The sequence below is a fragment of the Haplochromis burtoni genome, unplaced genomic scaffold, assembly GCF_018398535.1.
Source record: "Haplochromis burtoni strain Fernald_Lab_line unplaced genomic scaffold, NCSU_Asbu1 Contig_131, whole genome shotgun sequence".
Taxonomy (NCBI): domain Eukaryota; kingdom Metazoa; phylum Chordata; class Actinopteri; order Cichliformes; family Cichlidae; genus Haplochromis; species Haplochromis burtoni.
Genome location: NW_024582492.1, coordinates 204,889 through 228,838, shown reverse-complemented (window position 1 = coordinate 228,838; position 23,950 = coordinate 204,889). Strand labels below are relative to the sequence as shown.

The window sequence follows — 23,950 nt, the reverse complement described above, 5'->3', positions numbered from 1 at the left end:
ATTTCATGACTGGATTTGTTGCAAATGTGGCATCCTATCACAGTACCACACTGGAATTCACTGATCTCCTGAGATTGACCCATTCTTTCACAAATGTTTGTAGAAGCAGTCTGCACGCCTAGGTGCTGGATTTTACAAACCTGTGGCCATGAAAGTGATTGGAACGCCTTAATTCAATATCTGCACTGCTGGGTGAATACTTTTGGCAATGTATTATATATCTTAGGCTAATTTGTGATCCTAGTTTGGCCATACATGTGGATGTGAGTATGAATGATTGATTGCTTCTCTGTTATGAATGTGACAGACCCAAAATAATTTAGAAAACTGATGGACAGACGAACTTGGTTGAAAACCCCAATGAAATTCAGCGGTCAGAAAAGATGAACAGAAACGAATTGCTCAGGGACGACATCACACATTTTACATGTTTATGTCAATATGACACAATTACAAAACCTTTCATGGAAAGTGCAAGATAAAAAAATGCAGAGGTAGGAGCGTTTTTATGACAAAAACATGAACAAAAATCCATGCTTATATAATACATGGTACTACTAGACACAGATTTTCAGAACATGGTGCAAAATGAGTGAGCAGAGCATGTTCTTGGATTTATAAAGAAGCATATGTATGGCACTGTGGAAGTAGAGGGAGTGATGGAGCCGGTGGTCGGATATTGCCTATGATCTACAGGCTGCAAGCACCACTCTTATTTTATCTAAGCAAATGTGCACACATATTCAGTAAGCAAGCATAGACTCAGGATTAAAGATAAAAACAGCACAAAGACTGTCTTCAGTTAGCATCTTTTGAAGTCATGGAAACGTTCTAACTTCTGGGTCCAATTATGTATGCTGTACAGTATACAATTTGACACAAAGTCCTTACTGTCTTACCAACTTCTTCAAAGGCACTTAGATGACCCATGCTCCATTCAGTCATGGAAATCAATTATCCTGTCATCTAATTTCATATCCTAGCTTTTCCAGCCTTTATTAAAAAAAAAAAGTTGGCATCATTTTCTTAGGCATCAGTAGAACTCAATCAGATACTCTGGATAAATCTGATTACTGTCAAAAATGACATAGATCTTTGGATTGGCCATATCATCCACACAACTGTCATAGAAGTTGGTGAAACTGGCATCCTTAGAGGGTGGTCTGCAGTACATTGGATGACCAACTGTGTATTCTCCAACAAGCACTCTGGCCAGGAACATGGTCTTATAAGGCGGCTCACTCGCAAATATCGGTGGTGCGAGTCCATGTCTCTGTAAGGTCGTGTTGTGTTTCCCTGTGGTGTGACAGAATTTACTGGAATATTTGGCATCGCGGGCAAAGTAGCTCCCTGCAGGAAAGACAAGAGCACAATGTTAAAACTGGACAAAAGGAGAGTAGCAAAGTCTTTCATGATACAACATAAAAGATCTACCTTTGCCATAGACATCGCCATGGCTTCCTGTGAGCCGCCAGTCAAAGTTAAATGTACATATAGCTTGTATATTGCTGTGTCCCGTGCCATGAAACAGCATTCGTTCCTCAATATCCAGTGTTCGCTTGACTTTTCGCAACTGTGTTTTCTTCCTTAGAGCAGCACCAAGGAATGACAACATAAAACAAATAATGACTTTGATACTGCATGACTGTACAAAGTTTGATCAGTGAAAAGTTCAGCAACTTTTCCCATGAAGAGCAAAAATCATACCCAATTTAAATTTTGCCCCATCTATGCAATTCAGGATTTTCACCTTGTGCACCTCTATATCACTTCCAGTACTGCTGCTATTTTTAGATCATTTCCTGGAAGGCCTGCTTGGACCACTTGTACACAGTGCAGAAAGCAAACTTCAATTAAATTCAAACGCATTAAACAGTTTGGAAATGGCTGTGGGCTGTCAGCTGTGAAGATGAATACCTTGCACCAATGCCCCTAGTCTCTAGCACTTGTGGCTCAGGTGGTAGAGCGCATTGTCTACAGACTTGGAAGGCCAGTTGGTTTATCCTTGACTCCTACAGTTTTCATGCTGAATTATCTTCGGGCAAGACACCAAACCCCGAGTTGACCCTGATACATCAGTTGCAGTGTGAATGTGAGAAAGGGCTAAGGTATAGATAAAAGAAGTGTATGAATGTATGTGTGAATGGGTGAACGACACTTGTAAAGTACTATTTTAAGCAGAAAGGTGCAATATAAGTACCATTAAAACAATAACAATATGAGAACAATAATAGAAACTGACCTATGTGGTTAGGAAAAGATCATCAGAATTATTTGATTTTTCTGGAGCTATTAAAGACTGGGCACGTTGAGGAACTGGAGAGAGAGTGAAGCAATGAAAATATGCAACTAAATTTGGGAATGTATACAGTATAGACTATCCTGTACTTTTTTTTTGTATTTTATTTTATATTGTTTTTAATTTCCTTTAGTATTATTAATATTATTATTTTTTTAATTATTTTTTTATTTGTTTTTTGAATGTCTTGTGTTCTTAGTGCTTTCTTACTGCCATATGTTTAAGGTGTTTAAAGTGTTGGATGTTTATGAATACAAAATTCAACACATATATTTTTACAATAAGAACAACAATAATAACAACAACAGTATAGTAATTTATTGTGTGTTGACAGGTTAGGATGTGCTAGCAAGTGAAAAAGACTGAAAACAGCTTTTGTTTCTGACCCAGTCACCTTGCATTATATTCACCTCGTGGATTCCCCACGAGGTGAATATAATGCAATGCAGGTAAGTTTAATCTAACAATTTATAAGAAATATGTACAAACGTGGGCTTTGAAGTGGATAAGGTTCCAGTTCCGCTGAATGGTTATTATCAAAAAAAAAAAAAAAAAAAAAAAAAAGTCCTCTGCCTTTTCAGGAGGCCGGAATGAGCAGCCAGCTCAGAAACCTCCCAATCACAAAGCGTTTTCAGAGGTATATGTATAAACCAACGCCTTTTAGTGAATTAATTTGTTCAACCGCATCCCACGGGGTCAAACTGGCATTACATTTCTGGGGCATTTTTGAGAAAAAATTTGGCACAAACACCCTGAACTGTAGCGGTTGCCAACATGCCACTGCACGCCCACACAGCCAGCACTGTAAAAGCAGGAGTTTTACTTCCTTTGCCCTATTCAAGAGACTTTGTTTTCCTTTATAAAATGAAAATTAAATTACATTCAAGTTGAAGAGATGCCTTTTTGACACAGTGCAGGTGATCCAGTGTGAATTACAGATGCATACTGGCAATTTCCATGAAATGATCTAGAAACAAGTGCACATTGTGCACAGGAGACGAGCTTGAAGAAGACATCGGCTGAAAGGGGTGGATTCATGGAATTCGGTTCAATTCTTTAATTTATGCTAAGAAAAAAGCCAGCATCTTTATTGGAAGTTTGGGAAAACTAGAATTTACAATTTTCCCAGTTTCACTAATGGAGTGCAATTTAAGTGTAATTAAGGCAGTATATACAAGGAAACATTTTTCCTCACAAAAATGTAGAAAATAATATTCTACCTGCAGAAGAACTCCCATAAATCCAGGTTCTGGATCCTCTGGATGGATTTAATTGGATGATCCATTGTTCTTTCATACAGTCTGGCTACTTCTTTAAATTCATATGTGTCTCTGCCAAGCTGGATGAGCTGCAAAGGCAAGAAACACTCACACAGCTCTACCCTTTTCTGCAGTATGTTTCATATTCCTCTTTTTCTCTCTCATTTGCAAATGTTTGACCTCAGACTGAACAAAGTTGGGAACTTCTGGACTGACAAAACACCGCATACAATCACATGCACACCTGTCTAAAAGTTTTGACCAGTCTGCCACTATTTTTACATCAGAAATCAAAAGAACATAAAGGTATCGTCTCAATACTAAAAATGTGTGAACGAAGCTAAGTGGAACAATAAGATGTGTTTCCGTACTTCTGTACTCACTTGATAGGGCTCATCTGTGTTTATTCTTTCCCAGTGACAGGGAACAGGCAAGGCGAGATTATCACAAATAAACCTGGGAGGATCAGCAAAGGAGAAGAGTCAGTAAACCAATCACTGCATCAGAATGAGAATGGATGTGTTTGCTTTATGCTCACACAAAAATAATTCAACGCTTGCAAAAAAAAAAGAAAAACGAAAAAAAGGAGGGAAAAAGGCAATTGTTCTCTTTTCTTTTGTTACTTTCATTTCCAGGATTTTAAGGACAGGAGATGCTTGACCCCTAAACTTCCATTTAATACATGGTCTTCTTAAACCCCTTTAACATAACTTTTCCATGATAGCAAGTAAATAAAACCAAATTATAAAAAGGCTCTCTGGATGTACACTCAAACCATCAAATCTTACCTAAATCCAGTTGCAGAGTGGAGGGAGCGTTTGATCGGCCGTTGCTTTCCTGTTGTAACATTTATCTGTCGCATGACTGTTTGGGGATTTAATGACAATTAGGTGTTCATGTGCAATTTCTTTAACAAAATAAACAACAGAAAAACTAACTTATCCTCAATAGAACTGATGCGACGGGATTTCCTTTAAAAAAGCTTTAACACTCTCAGCCTGGATAAAGTACCTTTAGAATTACTTTAATTAACTCATGAGTTTTCACCTGAGAAGTCCAGTCTGTATGTGTACTTGGCTGTGTAAAACTCCATCACACCACGCTGGTTCCTGTTGTAGCACTGCTCAATCTGAGCGCTGGTCACAGAGCAGGCTGCACTGGGATCAATCTGACAGGGAAATAAAAGGGAAAAAAAAAAAGGGTTAACCAGCCAATCAGTTAATTAACAGTTAGTTAAGAGAGTTGATTCTTTATTTAGGTCAAAGGCTTAAAATTTATCTGAAAAAACATCAATTCTTTGGTTTGACTTAAAGCTTGTCTTGTAAATCGATACATATATATTTGGAGGTTTGAGCTACTGGTGGGATAAATAAGACAGCTGAGTGTAACTCGCTGTCAGAAACTGATAAACCAGAAAAACACATTTTAAATGTGTTCATGGATTTTTGATGCATCATTGTTAAATTCCTTTTAATTGCAGTTTAACACATACGTAGTGTTTGGAAATGAGAATGGCAGTTTGCTGGCACATGATGGCCAGTTTTTTTGCCTCCCTACAATCAACCCAAGGCAATGTTTTTTTCTTTGTTTTTCTTTTTCCTATAAATGTATTGATGAGCTAAAAGGGAGAATGAAAACCTGCAGAGTCTGGCAAAATACGACCAAAGGAGGGGCGATATGCTGGGCATACAGAGTAAAGCCAGTTACAAAGTCTGCTATTGTGTATAAAGTTGTGGTATCATGTGAACTACCTCAAACATATGCCACACTCCACACTCAGCCAAGTAGAACCAGCACCAGTTGGGCTCTGAGGTGTCCATCTCCTCAATCTCAGTGGACTCCTCCTCTGACGATCTGATGGCTAACATAGCTAAATCTGAAATTAATAAGTGAAAACACGCCAACACACTTAGGCAAATAGCAACTAAAATACAAGAAAGTATGGGGGAGGGCCTAAGGTGGTGTTTTGGTCGTCAGACAGTCCTGACGTTGAGGACTTGTTTTTAGCAACGGTCGTGAGAGCATTACATCCTGTAAACAATTTCATACAATACAGGAAACTGCCATGTTGAACTAAGCTATCATTAGCGGATGCCGCACCCGACTCATCTCGACTCTACTGGTGTCTTACCAGTTTTCAGCCTGCCTCTGTCCTTATCGGAAAACAAAGCCTTCATACATGATCAACAAAGCCTCAGAAAAATCACAGGTTCCGTCTAAGCTTGGGGGACTAACGCCAAAAACCATTTTCGTTATCCTAGGCGTTGTTTACTTTTATTTCCCCGTTCGTCATACACTCCACGTCAAAGCGTCGACGTCATGTAACTCCTCCCTCCTTGAAATCAGGACTGTTTCCCGGAGTTTGTCCTGACAGGCGCACTACCGGTGCAATGTGATACGGCTCAGGCGTTTTAAAGTTACGCACGCGGTTAAAAAAGTTAATAAAATAAAATAAGAGGACTGTATGGAAACTTACTTACTGAAGTCATTACTCCCCCTCCCCTAAAAAAATAATAATCGCTGTAATAATCTAAAAATCGGGGGTAATAATTAGCTCAACCTGTCATTTTTGACTTATTTGTTTTTCAGTGCAGTCAATAAAACAAATACATTAGATATTATGTAAGCTAAATAATGACGGCAAAGGTTTTTTTTTTGGTACCTGATTGTCTCGTACTACACTACAAAACCAATTTATAATTAATACTTTACTATTAATACAAACATTAGCGTTGTTATCATTTCGGACTGCGGTGCTTGTTCGCTTTGCTCATTTAACCTATTAAAACGCTGATATGTATTTTGTGTATTACACATCACTGTGTAGATGGCACAGATCACAAAACAACAACAACCCCAAAACAAAAACCTGTTCATAAAACCAGAGGAATGAATAATAAATACATATTTCTTATTTTTCCTCAAGCTGCATATTCATTGTAGGAGAAAAAAGTCCGGCATTATTAACGTCACTGTTTGATTAGCAGTTATGTAAAGACGATAACACAGACAACATAACAACAACATATATACGTACAGGCAACGTACAGACCAGCTACTACACACATATATATATATGTGTGTGAATTTGCATGTTATAAAATTATTTCCTAAAACCTGTGTCGATGTTGATAATCATATGGTACCCTAGGCAGTTTATATAGTGGGTAGCATCCAGATTAATTAAGGCGTCTAGAAGTTTGGGTCCAAACACACATAGCTTACATACGCTACTATCATTATTCTACGATAATATACAATCGTGCATAATTTTATTCCATCTGATGACAATAAGTGCAATTTCTGCAATTACTTGTGCATAACACACGCACTGAGATGGCTGTTGTGTGCATGTGTGTGACATTACGCCGCTTGTTGAGACGTTTGAGTAATCCACGAGCATTTTCGTAGGGATGGCGCATCCAGAGCGTGTGTGGCTACTTATCCTTCAGGGCACACCCCTCAATAGAAAATAGAATAGAACCTTCCTGCAAACTTCGCTCATACAGTCGAGGAATTTCACTGTGGCGCTCGCTACAAGCTCACTGGTAAGTGGCATCAATTCAAATCTCGATGAGAAAGTGGAGGAAAAAATTAAATGCTATTTTTTTGTGCCTTTTTCTCTTTAATAATCGTTATTAGGGCAAATGTGAGGCTCATCAGTTAAATTACAAAGCTCATGATCTATATTTGCATGCATGCAAGAAAGACGGGGAGAATATAACAGGTATGCCATGATATTTATTTAAATGCTGTACAAAAGACAGAAAGACCATGACTGAGGAAACAACCGGGAATGTTCCTGCTGCAGACTCTGAGGCAGAAAAACAGGCTCCTGAGGATGGGGCTCTGTCGAGGGAAAAATGGGCCAACAACATGGAGTTCATACTCTCTATGGCTGGTGAAATAATTGGCCTCGGAAATGTTTGGCGTTTCCCCTACCTGTGCTTCAAGAACGGAGGAGGTGAGAGGTTCTGTTTGTGGGAGAGTTGTTCTGATGGAAACATTCAACTAATAGATAAGGATCCTTCATTAAAAAAATCAAAAAAAGAAACAAAAAAACAAACCCACCTGCTGATGAAATAGTTTGTGTCTATAATTTTAGGTGTCTTCCTCATCCCCTACTGCGTGTTCCTCTTCTTCTGTGGCATCCCCGTGTTTTTCTTGGAGACAGCGCTGGGACAGTACACGAGTGAGGGTGGGGTGACTGCCTGGAGGAAGATATGTCCCATGTTTCAGGGTAAAAACAAGGCTCACATTTAGGAACTGCATATTTCTGACAGCGCTTTCTTTGTGGAAATTGCAAAAACAATAGTGTAGCAGTTAGCAGTAAAGAAAGTCACATATAGAAGGCTAAGTCTATATTCCAAGCTTCAGATCCAGTAGCTGACTTAGGTGTTATCTAACTTTCAAACGTAATTACATAAAAGGGAGGATTTGTTAACCGTGCATGGTGCTGGGACTTGCTTTTATATAATGTTTCTGTCTTCTTGTCATAAAAGAAAAGAAGACAGCAGCCAAAAATGTCCTTTAACTATCTAAAATGTCACTTGTCCTCTAGGAGTGGGGTTTGCGTCCCAAGTGATTGTGATCTATCTGAACATATACTACATTATTGTTTTGGCATGGGCTATCTTCTACCTAATAAACTCCTTCAAAAGTCCCCTGCCCTGGTCTACATGTGACAACTGGTGGAACTCTGGTAAGAATGCTTGCTTAAACCCATCTGTATTTGATAAGCAGTGATTTTTCTTTCAAGACTTAAGAGAAAACAGCTAACATTCTCACTTTTATCCCTCTTTCTTTAATCACTTAGACTCGTGCCACAGTCGCATGAGCATCTTTGCAAACCCCCAACTGTTTCAGGCCGGGTCCAACTGGTCATTCTTACACAACGTCACCTCAATGGACTACTATGAGAATACAACTTAGTAAGTTGCATTTTGTTTTTCTGAGTTGTACAAATGAACTGTCCCCACTCTGTCTGCTCAACTGAAATTCTTTTTATGTGGACTTGAAAAGAGTCTGACTATGAAAAGGTTAATAGTAATCATGGGATTAAACAGCACAATAGCATCTCTGAAACGCACCCATGCTTTACAGCAACATCTGGACAGCATTCACGGCACTTGCTCCACGTTTTGTTATGTTACAGCCTTATTCCAAAAAGGATTAAAGTCATGTTTTACATCGAAATGCTACACACATCACCCCATAATAACAAAATGAAAAACGTTTGCTTGAAATTCTTACAAATTTATCAAAACAACCTGCAGCCCTTTGTTGCATGACTTCCCCTCTCTCTCCTCACTGTCCTGTCTATCTTCACTGCTCCACAGTCCAAAAAAGGTAAAAAATGCCTATTTTTTTAAAAAACAAATTTCCAAGAATTACAAGCAAACTACTCTCACTTTGCCATTATGAGGTATTGTGTTTAGCATTTTAAGGTGAAAAAAATAATTGAATTCATTTTGGAATAAGGCTGTAACATAATTAAAAGGACAAGCGAAGCACTGTGAATACTTTCCAGATGTACTGTAAATGTTTTTCAGGGTAGGAAATGCTTACTTACTCCTACCTTGGGATAATATAAAGATAATATGAGGGTAAAAAGCAACCAAATAAATCTAAAGGACTTGTCAAGCTTTAGTTTAATGTCAAATGTTTGAAATGTGCCACATTTAAGGTATATTTAATGCAACGTCTTCTCTACATTATTATATTCACTGCTTTGGATATTCCTATTATCTTCATTGATTGGACATTTATGTGATATTTCTTACTAAAGTGGACCTATTATTCCTTATTTTCTGACACATAGCACATGTGCTACAACTGCATAAGACCACACAGGGTGCCACTCCTGTCAGCTGAGAACAGGAAATGGAGGTTACAATTTGCACAGGCTTGCCAAATTTGGTGAGCCTGTGCAGGCTATTGTTGGTGGTGTAATTTGATATTTTCTTGGCACACTTGGGGCCCCTTGGTACCATCTGAGCATTAGTTAAATGCCACAGCCTTACTGAGTATTGAGTTGACAATGTTCATCCCTTTGTGACCATAGTGTACCCATCTTCAGATGGCAGCCTCAGAATGACACACCATGTCACAAAGCTCAGATTTTTCTAAACTGGGTTCTTGAAGATGCCAGCAAGTTCATTGTACTTGAATGGGCTCCACAGTCACCAGATCTCAACGCAATAGTGCACAAAAAGTCACTTCACCCTTTAAAGCCTGTTAAGATCCCAGTTACCTCTGTACAGAAGTCTGGACTAGGTCTCCATTGAAATTGCCTGAGTGTCTGATCCTAGGGGTAGTACCACAATAGTTTAGATGATGCACCACACTACCAACCCTGAATAAGGTACAATCAGTTTTGCCAGCAAATTTGCTACAAAATTTACTTTGGTGACCTGGACAGGTGGCCTCAGGGATCTGTTAATTCTTAAAGGCTAGAATAACCTATAAGATCCTCACAAAAGTAGATGTTCAAACTCATACCCAAATTTTACCTTTTCATTTAAAAAGAAAATCACAAAGGGAACGTCCACATAATTAAGTTTAATTTCAGATGGGATACTTTATTAAGCAATTTAACAAGGGCAAAACAAACAGCTCATCGATTATTAAGAATAAAATCAGTTTAAATTTTAAACATTTCAAGAAAGTAACACATTTTAAAATATAAAATAATGAAATCTAAACTGTTGCTAATAACTCATTACCAGTTTTGATGGGGCTTTAGTGGAGGACAGAAAGAACACCCTGGATGTAGATAAATTCTTTCTGAGGAGGTAGAACCCATTACAAAGTTCCCAAAACTTCCTCTAAGTCCCAATCTATGATTCCGGTAGTGAGCAGAGCAGAGCAAAGATAATGAATCCATAGTGGGTTGGAAAAACAAGGATAAATCCACTGAGTGGTCTTCTAATCTGCTCACTTCAATGATGCCCGGAGGAAAAAATGCCTAATCGTTATCTGTAGAGGGTTTTATACATCCTCTGAGACAACCAACATCCCACGTTAACAACCAACCACCTAGTGTGATGTGCAATCGCCTGATTTGAGACATATCTTGTTGTTCAGACAACAGACAATTATTTAGGCTGGATCCTTAGATGCACACACAGAGGTCAAGGTCACATTTGCACAGAAAGAAATACAGACAAATACACACACACACATGCAGAAACAGTGTGGGTTGAAAAGTTTAAACATTAGAATTATTACATTTTAATTATTATATTCTTATTTTTTGATTAGATTTCCGATTACAGCAAGAATAACTCAAACATTTTGCTTGTTTGTTAGGATGAAGTAAAGGCTTTTAACAAGTCCCATTATGATAAATATGGATTATTTCAAACTGTGAATCATGCAAAGCATGATTGAACAATACAAATCTGAGGCCAAAACTGAGTACATAAGATCCACTTAAAATTAAAAATGCATTTACTATGAAAATAAATGTGTTTGTGGTCTTTATGAAACTGTTAGAATGTTAAAGGATTAATTTCACCCCTCCTTATACACTTGTTTTTTTTCTTTCCAGCAATGAAACAATATTGATGAGCACGTCACCAGAAGAGGAGTTCTGGAGGTTAGAAACTCACTCATACTTTTATTTTCCTTGAACATTAGAAGAGCTGGACAGTCAAATTCCCCATTTAGCTTGTCTTTGGGTGGAAAATTCCTCAACAATAGCGTTCAATGCTTCCCAGATATCAAAAAATAATTGTGAGTTAGAAAACACGGTGTGATAGTGAGCCAACATAAGTTGAACCGAGGCCACCCAAATAAAACAAGCAGCCAGTTACATTCCTCAAAAGACATAATAGCACTGAATAATAGCATTTTTATTGAACTTCCAACTCTCATTCAAAGTTGTTTGCTCCTCTCTCTTTTAGACATGTTGAAACATGGCTGCCTCTTTTCACATGATAACCTCCTGATTTGGTGTGAGAACAAATACTGGGAAATCGCTGTGCTCCATAATGAAAACAATATGTGCTCTTTGCTGTGCCCATTTATAATCTAAACCGTATTCATCCAAAAATAAACAGGGAGCAGTTTCAACATCCGTATTCATGATGAGATGCTTGGTGGTGTTCTTTTGACGTATATATGAGGATCTGTTTATTTGCAGTGGGAGAAGATTTTAAGAATGGGGGTTTTAGTGAGCATTCATCAGCATTTGGAGAGCATCCATGTGTTCATGTGTTCCCACATGTCTCTTTTTTCATAGTAACCGTGTGTTAAGAATATCAGAAAACATGTCTTTGGGTAAGATTCATTGGGATCTGGCTCTGTGTCTTATGTTTGCCTGGATCATATGTTACTTCTGCATCTGGAAGGGAATCAAAACAACTGGAAAGGTAAGCATTTCCTTAACGTGGAGGATATCAGCTGTTAAAGCTGTCCCTGTTAAAGCTATATAATGGTGTGCAAAGTGATGTGTTACATTTTTCCCGTTTGGTCGGTGGATAAGAAGGGATTCTCAGTCTGCAAAAATATGTAGCTTATAAACCCTTCCCTATTAAAAAGGTGGCACAAGCTGTCAGTCAGCACTTTTAGCTTGCTTGTGTGATATTTCTTGGGTGTTTGTGACAGTTATGTTAATATTAACCAGGAAATATGTATTTGATGTGCTGTCGAGACAGATATTACCCCCACTCGTCTGACAGCATTTTACTCTTTGCTTCAGCTCTGTTGTTTTTACAGACCCCAACTGTGCTTTTTCTGGCTCAGGCCTACTGTTCTCATTAACCCCACTTCTAGCCGCAGACTTTTATCCCTTTCTATTACATGAAGACAAAACAGCAATAAAAACCAAGTTAATGACTATCCGGTATAAACAGTGGAACACATGGCAGTGTACGAGAAGTGTTTTTCCTGCAGGAGGTGGTGGTGGCAAAAATTCCATTACAAAAGGAACTGCCAGACAGTTGCAGCTTATAGCTTTGTTTATTCTAAAACGAATCATGTGCAACTTTAAACCAACGGATAAGTGTATGAGAAGTATGCAAAACTACAACCTGCGTTTATATGTTTGTAGGTGGTGTACTTCACTGCTACATTTCCCTACTTGATGCTCTTTGTGCTCTTCATCCGTGGAGTGACGCTCCCAGGAGCTGGAGAGGGCCTGAAATACTACCTCAAGCCCGACTTCACCAGACTTAGTGATCCAGATGTAAGAGCTCACTCTGATTATCAAATGTTTATGTTGAAGTGTTTGGTTGTGGAATGCAAAAATCACAAACACAGCACACAGTACGACCACTTTACCATCATCTGAAAGCCGCAGTGTGAAGGATGGAGTGAGAACGAGTTCTCCATCTGCACTGAAAGTCATCAACAACCAGATCATCATCTGCCTGTCTTCATTTCTCAACACAACACTGTCTGTTGGATTTCTCTCCGCTCTAACAGGATGAATACAAAGTCCTGTTATCCTCAGTTATGCACCCCTCCCCCTCCATTTTCTTTGCCGTGACTTCTATTTCCGGTCCCAAGACATAGCCTTAACAGGAAAAGCAACCCAAAGATGATCTTCAGTAAAACATATACATCTTCCTCATAAAGGAATGTAAATAAGGGCCTGAAGTAACCTGTTTAAATATTATTTTTACCTTGCAAAAAAGTATCTTTTGTAAGCTGAGTCAGTGAATCTAATTTATATTTGCGTTTAAACAGCACACTTAATCTTCATTCTGTATTTTTTAGGATGTTCTGTCACTACGACACTTGGTTGTTCGGGTCCTGCAGGTCTTCAGCCCTCTCCACCCTAGTCTGAGTTGAAGCCCTTTGGTGTTTGCTTTTATCGGTTGTTTTCTCATCTCTCTCCTGTCCAGTCTTTGTCTGTTTGCCTCAGTTGCTGTGTTACTATCTCAGAAAGAAGAATCGTGTAAATCAGGGGAACGATCTGGTCATGTCACATGTGACCGTTTGAGTTAGAAGACAAAGTATTGCTACCCTTGTAGGAACCCAATAGCCCCAATGCAGTGTGGGAAAACGTGTGAAAATAATGTTTTGGAGAGGTGCAGGTGAAAGCGCTTATAGTTACAGGGCAGATTTATGCAGTGCCAGATGGTCTTGGAAGCAGATCTAGTCGTTCTAGTTTCTAGACTTGCTTTAGCGTGCGATTGTCTGTTTTCACGTGCACTGCAGAGGAGTGGTTCAGTTCTGGCCCACATCTGCAGTCTGTTTATTGTGTGAATGTGTCTCCTTTTGTCTCCGTGTCAGTGTGCGTGTTTGAATATGTACGCGGAGAAGCTCAGAGAACTTCAAAATATAATTAATTCCAGGGACATAACAATTCCTTCTTTGTCCAGAATAAGATGTAAAGATCATTTGCCACAGTCTCAGACTTCCATTTCTGACCCAAGGCAGGGAATAAACCAAGCCCACCACTGGGTCAGAGTAGAGGCCTCTATATAGCTTTGGAGCCTTGCCAGGTCTATCATGAGCAAGCCAGAGCTGTGGCGTCTCTAATGTTATCCAGATGCTGTCACGACTGTAGCCTGCAGATAGGCAATAGTGAAAACAAGCCTGCCCACATTCACAAGCCTCAACGTGCACGCTGTCTCATGTAGTTGTAATTTATGACAGGGTAACAGCAAAGCAGGAATATGCAAATGCTGTATACCTGGGTAATTTATATATCAAAACACAAAAAAACAGCTCTTAATCTACTGGATCTGAAATGCCTTCAGTTATTTTAACAATTTCAGCTTCAAAACATGTCAGAAATCTTGTCCCTCTCCAGGTGTGGCGTGATGCAGGGACTCAGGTGTTCTTCTCCTATGCTGTTTGTCAGGGAGTGCTGACGGCTCTGGGGAGCTACAACAAATACAACAACAACTGCTACAGGTCAGCCTCCTTAAAGGCAGACATCATCACATTTATTGTTTTTTTTTTTGGTTTTTTTTTTTAATTTTTCGATACTTTTGGCTTGTCTCTCTGTCCTGTTCCAGGGATTGTTTGGCACTGTGCTGTCTGAACAGTGCCACCAGTATCTTTGCAGGCTTTGCTGTATTCTCAGTGCTGGGATTCATGGCTCAGGACCTTAACATTTCATTGGAAGACATTTCAGCTGGTGGTAAGATAATTGCATACAAGGAAGTAAAATAGAGTTTCCTAAATAATTACCTGATAAATTATTCTTGTAAACATGCTGTCTTTAGTTTTTGTGCGTTAAAGTTTTAATTCATCCAATGCCCACAAGATGTCACTTTCTGTTCAGATAGAGTCAGAGGGTTGTGATGCTGTTTTTTCTTCTTCTTCTTTTTTCCTCTTTGGGAATGTAGTGTCTCAAAAGATGAGGAGATACAGTTTTTCCCACAAAATGACCACTTACTTATTTGTGTCTGTCTATAATTTGTTTACCTTTTTTTTGCATTAAATCTGGGATTATTTCATCTCTAAGACTCCAAACTCAGGTACAGCTTAAAGCTATGACCTTAACAACGCCCTGGAATGCGCATGTCATGTTTTAATAGATGCATTCACATTCTTCATACAGGTCCTGGTTTAGCCTTCATTGCCTATCCTACAGCTCTGTCGTTGCTTCCTGGTTCGTCCTTTTGGGCTGTGCTGTTCTTCTTCATGCTCCTTTTGCTCGGCCTAGATAGTCAGGTATTGTATGCAATGCACAATGCCCAGGATCAGATCAAAATCAAAATAAGCTAATCTTCAGTTCTGTGTTCATAGTTTGTGTGTGTGGAGAGCCTGGCCACAGCCCTCACTGACCTGTTTCCACGTTATCTGAGGAGGCCGTGTGCCAGAGAGATATTGGTTCTGGTCATCGCTATTGTTTGCTTCTGTTTGGGGCTGCCCTTCATTACTGAAGTAAGCTGGTTGTGCACTATCAGCACTTGTTGAAATAAAGTAGGAAAGTGAACTGTTCTGTTAAGGTCGCGTATTCTCTAGTAGTTAAAGCTTTTTCCATTTCATGTTGCACGTATAGGTTTCTGATAATGGTGACATTAAAAACAGACAAGGAGAAAACAGCCCTTCTGACAGTTTTATCAGAAGGTTTTTTTTTTTAAAATTTTTCTCTTCTTGTTTCAGGGCGGGATCGTCCTCTTCCAGCTGGTTGACACATATGGTCCAAGTGGAACCAGCCTCCTATTTATTGCTTGCGCAGAGACCATTGTTATTGGCTGGGTATATGGTAAGTTATTGGCTCTAAACTAGTGCTGCAGAATTTATCCATGCAAAAGTAATTATCTTCCTCTAAGTTCTTTGAATTGTTTCTCAAAGTATTTTTCTCTAAATGTAAAAATGTTTTTGCATTAAAGCATACTAATTTAGCTCTTTATTAGTAAGTCTTACTAATAACCTAAATAATAGGAATATGTGATTTATCGATTTATCTTTAGAATATCAACATCATCAGTACTGCAGTACATCCACAGTAGCTACAGAAAAGAACTTTATTATATCTAGTTAGCTTATGCAATTCATACAGAGCCTTTGTTTCATCAGCAGAATCGTTTTATCTCCATCTTTATAAGCATATCTTTTAGGGACCAACTTTGAAACAGTTGTTGGGGTCTGTCCAAAGTAAAATTAAAACAGCTATAGGACCAGCATTAAAAGTGACATTTTAGTGATGATGTAGGGATAAGAGTATTGTGTGTTTATTTATGTCTAATATTATTTAATTTTACTTCTGCTACTGCACATGGTTAAAGCTAGATAACTTTTAACATGAATGGGGAATGGAGTATATATAACAATGTTCACTGACAGTGAGGCTCACTGACTACAGTTATTCATTTTAAACACAAGTACTGTGTAAAAGTCTTGGGCCACTCCTCATCAATTTATATTTTGCTTCCAAGATGCCAGACGTTCTTGTAATTTTGTAAAGTGGTTCTTGAACGATAGTTCTCCAGGCTTTCTTTGGACACCAGCTGGTTTTTCACTCATTTTCAGTCCAGCTTTTATATCTGACCATTTTCAGAGGTATGTTTTTTTGTTGTTGTTGTTAACACGTTGTTGGCACTTAACACTGACCTATAAATCATTCTAGCAAAAAACAAAAACAAAATGCGTTATACTCAAGGGATGAATATGTGTTATGTCTACACATAACAGACAACTTAACAACGAACCAGTTTTAACAGGCTAGAGGCTTTTTTGTGGTTTGGATGCATTTTAGCCAGTGGTGTTGAAGATCTTGTCAAAATTGAAAACAGATTTTGCAGAAGAAACACACAATGGAACACTCGTATCAGTCAAGATTGGTCCCCAGAGCTCGGATCTAAGCATTACTGAAGAAGTGCGGGATTATTGTGAAAGAGATCATCCAACATGCAAAGAAAAAATTTGAATATCCTTCAAGAAGCCTGGAGAACTATTCCTAAAGACTACTTAAAGACATGATAAGAAAGCTTGCCACAGTGCCACCAGCATCTTTGCCAGGTTCCTGACAAGATATTGCTGATGCCCAAGTCTTGGCTCAAGTCTTTTGCAGAGTACTGTACACACCCACTTACGGCTTTATTCAGGCATGCCTTTGGGGCCCATCACTGATTGGGCCCCAAAGGTCACAAAAAATATAAAAGCCAGACTTACACACTCGTGATTTCATCTTTCTTGTTTGTGCTTCTTTCACTCTGGTGATACATAATGCTCCCAGCACTGCTCTGATATGTCACATTTGTTGTTTGATTTGATGTCTTCTCTGTTAGAGTCTATCACTTTGAATCTTACCTTTTGCCAATGTTGTATTTTGTAGTATTTTTAAAAGACACATTTGACAAATGTACAGTCGTTATCTGGTGCAAGCAGATCAGTAGATGTGACTGCATGCACTTTTGATTAATGTTGAAAGTCATATACAAAAGTGTCATGACATGATTGTATAGCTAGTTATTAAGACTTATCATAAAGTCATTAGTGTACAATAGATCATATCTTTTGTCTTTTTTCTGGTTTATTTTCACTTCTCAGAGTCTCTGTATTTTATGGATCCAGGCAGTTTTCTTTCATGAGACTGAAACTAATTATGACTGAAAAGATTTTTTCAATTTCCTGAACTGCTTGTTCTTTGGTATTATCATACTCTGCTGAAGCACATGGAGATATTGATGTGTTTCTTCCCCTTCCCCCTTTTTTGTTAGCTGTTTATTCATTCAATTGGCCTCCCTTATTCTTCAAAGTGAGTCTACACAGTATTGAGATACTCAACACAGCATAGTGCGAGGACACTCTCTTTCTGCCTCTGTAAAGTTGTAGTTAGTTTCAAGGTTGATTACTGTATCATTCATGGAGCTGTGTCTGCCTTCCTAAGTAGGTTTGGCAAATTCTTCAGCTATTATGCATTTTCCAAGAAAATCAATATGTGGATGTCTCTCCATTCTGCAGATCGTCTACTTTCCAATCTCATAGAACTTTACTCCTGTTTTTAAATGTCTCTGCCTCTTTCGGTAGCAAATGAAGGTGAGCTGCTTTCGAATCTTCATCTCCAATTGAACTCCTCCTACTCAGCTCCTCATTAACCTATACACTGCTGTCCCATGCGTTGTCATTTTCTTCTCATTTGGAAAACGTATTTTTTTAAATTCAGTCATTTTGAGTTTTATTTCGTGATGTTTGTTGATTTGTTTGTTGTTCTTTCCCCCTCCTTCCTCATGTACTGAATCATCATAGATAAGCATTTGTGTTAGTGATGTTGTATTGCAAAATCCATTGTGACTGGATTTTTCATAGGCTACTTTTATAAACTGTAGTAATTAGTATATCAAGATGTATTGATATTACTGGGGGATATTTATTGCAATGTGAAAAAGAACGTTTCCATAAGTAAGTAGAGTCAGGAGCTGCTAATCAAATGTCAGTTATTAATTGGAACAATGTCCTTTGACAGATAAGACCAAAGTTGAGACGTTTGTTCATGATGCACTGCGCCATTCTTAGTGAAAACCAAACATAGCATATCATCACAAACATGTTATATCAACTGTCGAACTAACTTTTGATCATACATTGTGGTTTAAAGCTGGAACAGAACAGTAATTAGTAACTATGTCTAAATGTTAAAGTGAAAGTAAGGAGTTAAGATGAAACTTCAACTCCTCATTATATTCATGAAATGTTAGAGCAGTTCCTGTAAAACTGAAACAGTTCTGTTTCCCTTGTATTGCTGTGCATGTTACAGGCGCAGACCGTTTCTATGACAACATTGAAGACATGATTGGGTATCATCCGTTCCCTATGCTGAAGTACTGCTGGCTGTTCATCACGCCGCTCATTTGCGGGGTGAGTCTTCACTCCTGTATCATATCTCTTTAATCTGATTCATTTGCTTTGTGCCTTTGTTCTGTCTTTCACACTGGATCTCTGCTTTAATGCCAATTTCCTCTCATCTTTTTATTCATATTCATTGTTTTATACCTGTTACTAATTCTGACAACCAGTTTTTGGTTGCTTTACTGCACGCAGATTACATTTGTCAGGTACAGATACGATTGTTGGGGAAGTGAACTAACTGCCAGTGAACTCATGGACTATATATAACAGATGGACATATCCATTATGACATCATTCATTGGTTTTTAAAGTCCCAAGCTTAACGCTTTTGCATCGGAAATTAACCTAACACTTCACTCTTTATCAAGATGGTATAGGGTAATGTTGGCTAGCTTGGTTAGAGAAATTCATAATCTTTCAGCTGTGAAATACACAGACAAATAAAACACTAGTTTTTCATTTTACGCACCAAAAGCTGGAGTATAAAGTTCTTGAAAATTCTGTAATACACAGGAAGTCATATTATGTATTGTATTTTTCCATAAAAAAAATCCAGAAGGCATTACCTGCACAAACATGAGCAAGAGATCCAATTAAATCTTCCCATAGTATCCCGCATAAATACACATACGGGAAGGAGAAAGTGAGGCTCATGCTTTTACGTGAACATCCTGTCATTGCAGACGTGATCAGCACAATGTAATTTCAGAGTTGGAGGCAGTGATTTTATAATCACAAAGCATCAAATGAATCTTAGAAGACAATGAAACTATGTGAAATCTCCAGAGAATTATATTTCAAGTCTGGACCTCCCTTCTTCATGGAGCTGCAGACTGATTTTCAGCTCACGCTATGGTTGGCCTGTGTTTTGATTCTCTGTCACAGCTTTCAAAGTGTTGATATCTGCTGCATCAGACAACTGTTTTCAGCTCTCAATGAAAATGAGCTGACTACAGTCACATGTAGTCACACATTTGGTGATGTGTGCTGCACCTGAGCATGTTTAATCCTCAGTGCAGTCCTTTGCATTACTGGGATGGATGTGTTCTGTGCCTTGACCTGCTTAAGGAGGTGTGTCCAGTCACTGTTGTAGTGGGATTGCTAACATAATGCTATACTGCAGATAAGATTACATTCATTATTTAATCAGCTACCACCACAGTGTATTTGCTGGCATCTTATAAGGTCCAACTAACTTTCTTGTGACACAACGTGGGCAGATTAAGGCAGATTAAATGGGAATATCAAAGTGTTTATTTGATTTTTTCATAATCTTTTTTATTTTCACTTGATAATAAAATTACACTTTCAGAAAAAGCAGTTAGCTGGTTTTACTTGTGCACATTTGGTTCATACAGTTAGGTCCATAATTTGTTGAACAAGGACAGTTTTTGTAGCTTTTGTTCTCTCGCCCACCACAGTGGATTTGAAATCAAACAATCAAGATGTGATTGAAGTGCAGACTTTCAGCTTCATTTCAAGGGAAACTATTATATGAACTGTTCATACAATATTTTCAGCAGCTAAAAGTAAATTGGATAAGCTAACATAATTGCAAATATGGGGATTATTTTTAATACTTGGATAAAAAAATCCTTTGCAGTCAATAACTGCCTGAAGCCTAGAAGATATGGGCATCAGCAAATGCTGTTTCGTCCCTTGAGGTGAAGCTACTTTCAGTTGCTTTTTGTTTGGGGGTCTGTCCGCTTTCAGTTTTGACTTGAAAATGAAAAGCATGCTCTTTTTTGGGCTGAGATCATGTGACTGACTTTGTCAGTGAAGAATAAATTCTTTGCCTTGAGAAACTCTTGGGTTGCTTTTGCAATATGGTCATTTGGGCACTGAGAGGTTTGCAGCATTTAGGCTGAATCTAAGCTGAGAGTACAGTCCTATAGACTTGAGAATTCTTCCTGCTACTTCTGTCTTCACTTAACACTTGGTTATTCAGTTCCTCTGGCTGCCATACATATCGATGCCAAAACATTAACTCAATTGGTATGGTATATATGATATGGTATGCTTCAGATAATGTTTGTTCCATTCTCTGTATTTTTACCTTTGTGATACAAGTGCATTTCTTTTTTTTAACCTTGTAATGGCAAATGTAATATAAACATTTGATATTCAGTTTTTTAGAGCTCTACAACATTAACGGTATCCCCCCCAAAAAAAGAAAGCACATTTTAAAAATAATAAATAACATCAAAAAAGGCTGGGTGTAGCAAATATGATACAAATTAAAACTCACATATGCAAACTGATATTTTATTTTAGTTTTTTAATCCACAAAAAAGCTTGTCATTGTCACCCAATTAATGTAAGCATCTACAAATGGGAAACTGTCGATAAAAATGGCTTTAATTCCCGACCAGATAACAAACCCCCTTGAATTAAAAGCTCAAAGTCTGTACTTTGATTTCAAATCTACTATGGTGGTGTACAGTGGCAAAACAACAAAAAAGGTGTTTTAATCCAACAAATAATGGACCTAACTGTAAATTAAAAACTAATTCTTCCACTGACAGCCATGTACTCATATAGATGGATAGGCCAATAGGATGTTAGGACCAAAAACAAAGCTAAAAGTGAGTGAAAAATTGACTTACATTTGTAGAATCACCTGAAACATGATTCCAAATGAATGTTAATCTTGTTTCATCTATGCTGCAGCGGTACCGCATTTGTTCTGCTGTCTGTCTTTCTAACTTGACTCTCTCCTATCCCCTAGCTTACATTGCTGTATAACCTGGTGCAAAGTCATCCTCTTGTTGTATATGGGTTTGAGCCTGGCACCTGGGGAGTCACACTGGGCTCTCTGCTTGTTCTTACACCCCTGATATGCATCCCAGTATTCATTCTGGTCTCACTATATAGGGTGAGTGAACTCAGATTTTCTTGTATTTATTTCTTTAACTCTTCTATATAAGGTGACCTTGAGTGTTTTAAAAGGCATCGAAAATGAAATGTGTTATCACTATAATAAAATATTTTTTAATACAAATTATTAACTAGGATAAAGCTAAAGCAGTATTTTTCAGCACTTGTAAGATTCTTCTATTGTGTGACTAGCTCATTACATTAATTGCATTTCTCTAAAAACAATCAGGATCCTGAAAACATGAGTACACCATCCAGTGACCTGCGCCAGAGTCGGCCACATAACCCAGGGCTCACATTGTTTAATTATGTCATAGTCAAGGCACAGGGGCAGCCAAACATGAGGGTGGAGTATAGAGAAGACAAGCTGGTAATGGAAGAACCTGGTAGTGCTTGATGTTTGCTGATGAAAGTTTATATTTTCACCTATTAAGAAAAAAATATTCCTTTTATATAAATGATTATATCTTAAGGGTCTTCAGGGGTATTTGTTTGTTCTTTTGTTAACATGAGTTTTTACCTTACTACTCTTTTGCTTATGAATAACAGAGTCCTTTGCATTGTACATGTACCTGTATACCTCTAATCCTGCATACTGTAACTGGATTAAAAGAGCACTCTGCTGATTTAACATTGTGCTTTTTGTAACACTTATGGAGTCATGAGGAATAATAGTTTAGCTTACGTATAAATTATCCCCTGTGACCTGCACCTCATAACACCTCAACTTTGACATGCAAAATCTGTGCCATGTCACATTAAACTATAATGCATTAAAACACGTCTTAATTTGAGTTCTGGTCTATTTTTACCAAAAAAATGCAAATTTCTTGTCTTCATTAAATGCAATATACATACAGAACTTTCACATCCAGTGAAATTAAGGCCAATTGCATTGAATATGAATTGTTTGATTATTTTACTGTATGTAATAAACTGTAAGTTTTTTCATGAATTTAAAGGTTGCTATTTTGTAAACCATTTTTTAAATTTTTGCAAATATTGCAATCTGTCAAATCAATCAATAAAAGTGGACAGATATGGATGATTTTGTGTTTTATGTGGTTGTAGCTTGTGCAAGCAATGACAATATAACATATCAACACGCTAAATATCCCAGTCTATTCTATGCAAGTCAGTTTAATCAATTAAACTCACATTTCCTGTTTTGTATCAAGAAAAAAAAAGCATTACATTTATCTTCCTACCGTGTTTTTTTGTCACGCATGTCTGTGGTTACAAGAAGGCAATAATGCAGCGTTGATGTGTGATGGCACTGGATGTGTGTGACTAGCAAATGTGCTAATGCTCTGTCATTATGCCATGCTCATTCATCTGTGTGATCCAAACTGGCATTCAATTAACTGACAATTCCGCCCAGTTGTCTTCCACCTCTCGTCACCCTCAGTCCCCCCCGCTCGTCCTACACTGACATAAAATGACCCTCACTCCTGAGTGTCACTCAGCATCGGATCCCGGCAGGTCTCCACTCCTAGCCCCCCCACTGTACGCCTTGTACACCTATGACTGCGCACCAACCCACCTAACCAACATCATTGTCAAGTATGCCAATGACACAACCGTGGTTGGGCTCATCAATGATGGAGATGAGACTGCGTAGAGAACTTGTCCCACTGGTGCTCAGAAATTAACCTGAAGCTGAACGTCTTTAAAACGTCTTTAAAACAAAAGAACCACTCCCCTCCCAATATGAATGGAGAATCTGTCTCTGCCTTCAGGTTTCTGGGCACCCACATCTCCATCAATCTCCTCTGGATCCACAACACCAACAACCTTGTAAAGAAGGCCCAGCAGCGGTCTAGAATAACCTAGACCAGAAGATGCTGCTGGGCCTCTACGGCTCCTCAGTGGAGAGCATGCGCTCCTACTGCCTGGATGTGTGGGTTGAAGCGGCCACAACTGTGAACAGGAAGTGCAGGGTAATTAACACTGCCCAAAAATGAATTGGCTGCCCTCTGCCTGTCTCAGGAAAACCAGGGCCATTATAGGTGACCCCTTGCACCCCACCCACCACCTGATTGGTCCGTTCCCCTCTGGTCGGCGCCTCAGGCAAATCAGGTCTCACGTCTCCAGACTAACAAACAGCTTCTTCCACTGGGCCATTTAGACTGTCAGTAAATACTACCTCCTCACACCCCACCCCTGCCCACTCACCTCAGCAGTTTCAGCCATGGTCTGAGCAACCCTCATCACCCAGACCACTCACACATGGACTCTATTCTGACCAAGGCTTTTC

General features: G+C 38.5%; 2 protein-coding genes across 6 annotated transcripts; one reads left to right on the top strand and one right to left on the bottom strand.

Moving 5' to 3' along the window:
- Positions 1-135: 135 nt before the first annotated feature.
- LOC102304069 (protein mono-ADP-ribosyltransferase PARP11) lies at positions 136-5,884 on the bottom strand. 3 transcript variants are annotated; one of them, XM_014336137.2, is made up of 8 exons: positions 5,690-5,884; positions 5,310-5,434; positions 4,606-4,726; positions 4,347-4,422; positions 3,930-4,014; positions 3,520-3,647; positions 1,435-1,582; positions 136-1,350 (listed from the first exon to the last, which is right to left on the bottom strand). In XM_014336137.2, exons 1-8 carry the CDS (start codon positions 5,733-5,735, stop codon positions 1,048-1,050), a joined length of 1,032 nt encoding a protein of 343 aa, XP_014191623.1. In that variant the 5' UTR covers positions 5,736-5,884; the 3' UTR covers positions 136-1,047. The 3 variants fall into 3 exon arrangements, with proteins under 3 accessions (XP_014191623.1, XP_014191622.1, XP_005930338.1); XM_014336136.2 differs by having other exon boundaries at positions 1,435-1,586; positions 5,690-5,883; XM_005930276.3 differs by having other exon boundaries at positions 1,435-1,586; positions 3,942-4,014; positions 5,690-5,882.
- Positions 5,885-6,977: 1,093 nt separating this feature from the next.
- LOC102304892 (sodium- and chloride-dependent GABA transporter 2) lies at positions 6,978-23,857 on the top strand. Of its 3 annotated transcripts, none has more exons than XM_005930279.3 (16): positions 6,978-7,106; positions 7,322-7,522; positions 7,664-7,798; positions 8,120-8,260; positions 8,375-8,489; positions 11,111-11,158; positions 11,804-11,933; positions 12,614-12,748; positions 14,324-14,427; positions 14,532-14,656; positions 15,080-15,192; positions 15,268-15,405; positions 15,628-15,730; positions 18,725-18,825; positions 21,545-21,691; positions 21,923-23,795. In XM_005930279.3, the coding sequence occupies exons 2-16, from the start codon at positions 7,333-7,335 to the stop codon at positions 22,088-22,090; spliced, it is 1,893 nt and encodes a 630-aa protein (XP_005930341.1). In that variant the 5' UTR covers positions 6,978-7,106; positions 7,322-7,332; the 3' UTR covers positions 22,091-23,795. The 3 variants fall into 3 exon arrangements, with proteins under 3 accessions (XP_005930341.1, XP_005930342.1, XP_042080116.1); XM_005930280.3 differs by having other exon boundaries at positions 6,998-7,106; positions 7,370-7,522; positions 21,923-23,857; XM_042224182.1 differs by lacking the exon at positions 6,978-7,106 and adding an exon at positions 7,119-7,285 and having other exon boundaries at positions 7,370-7,522; positions 21,923-23,857.
- The last annotated feature ends 93 nt before the right edge of the window (positions 23,858-23,950 follow it).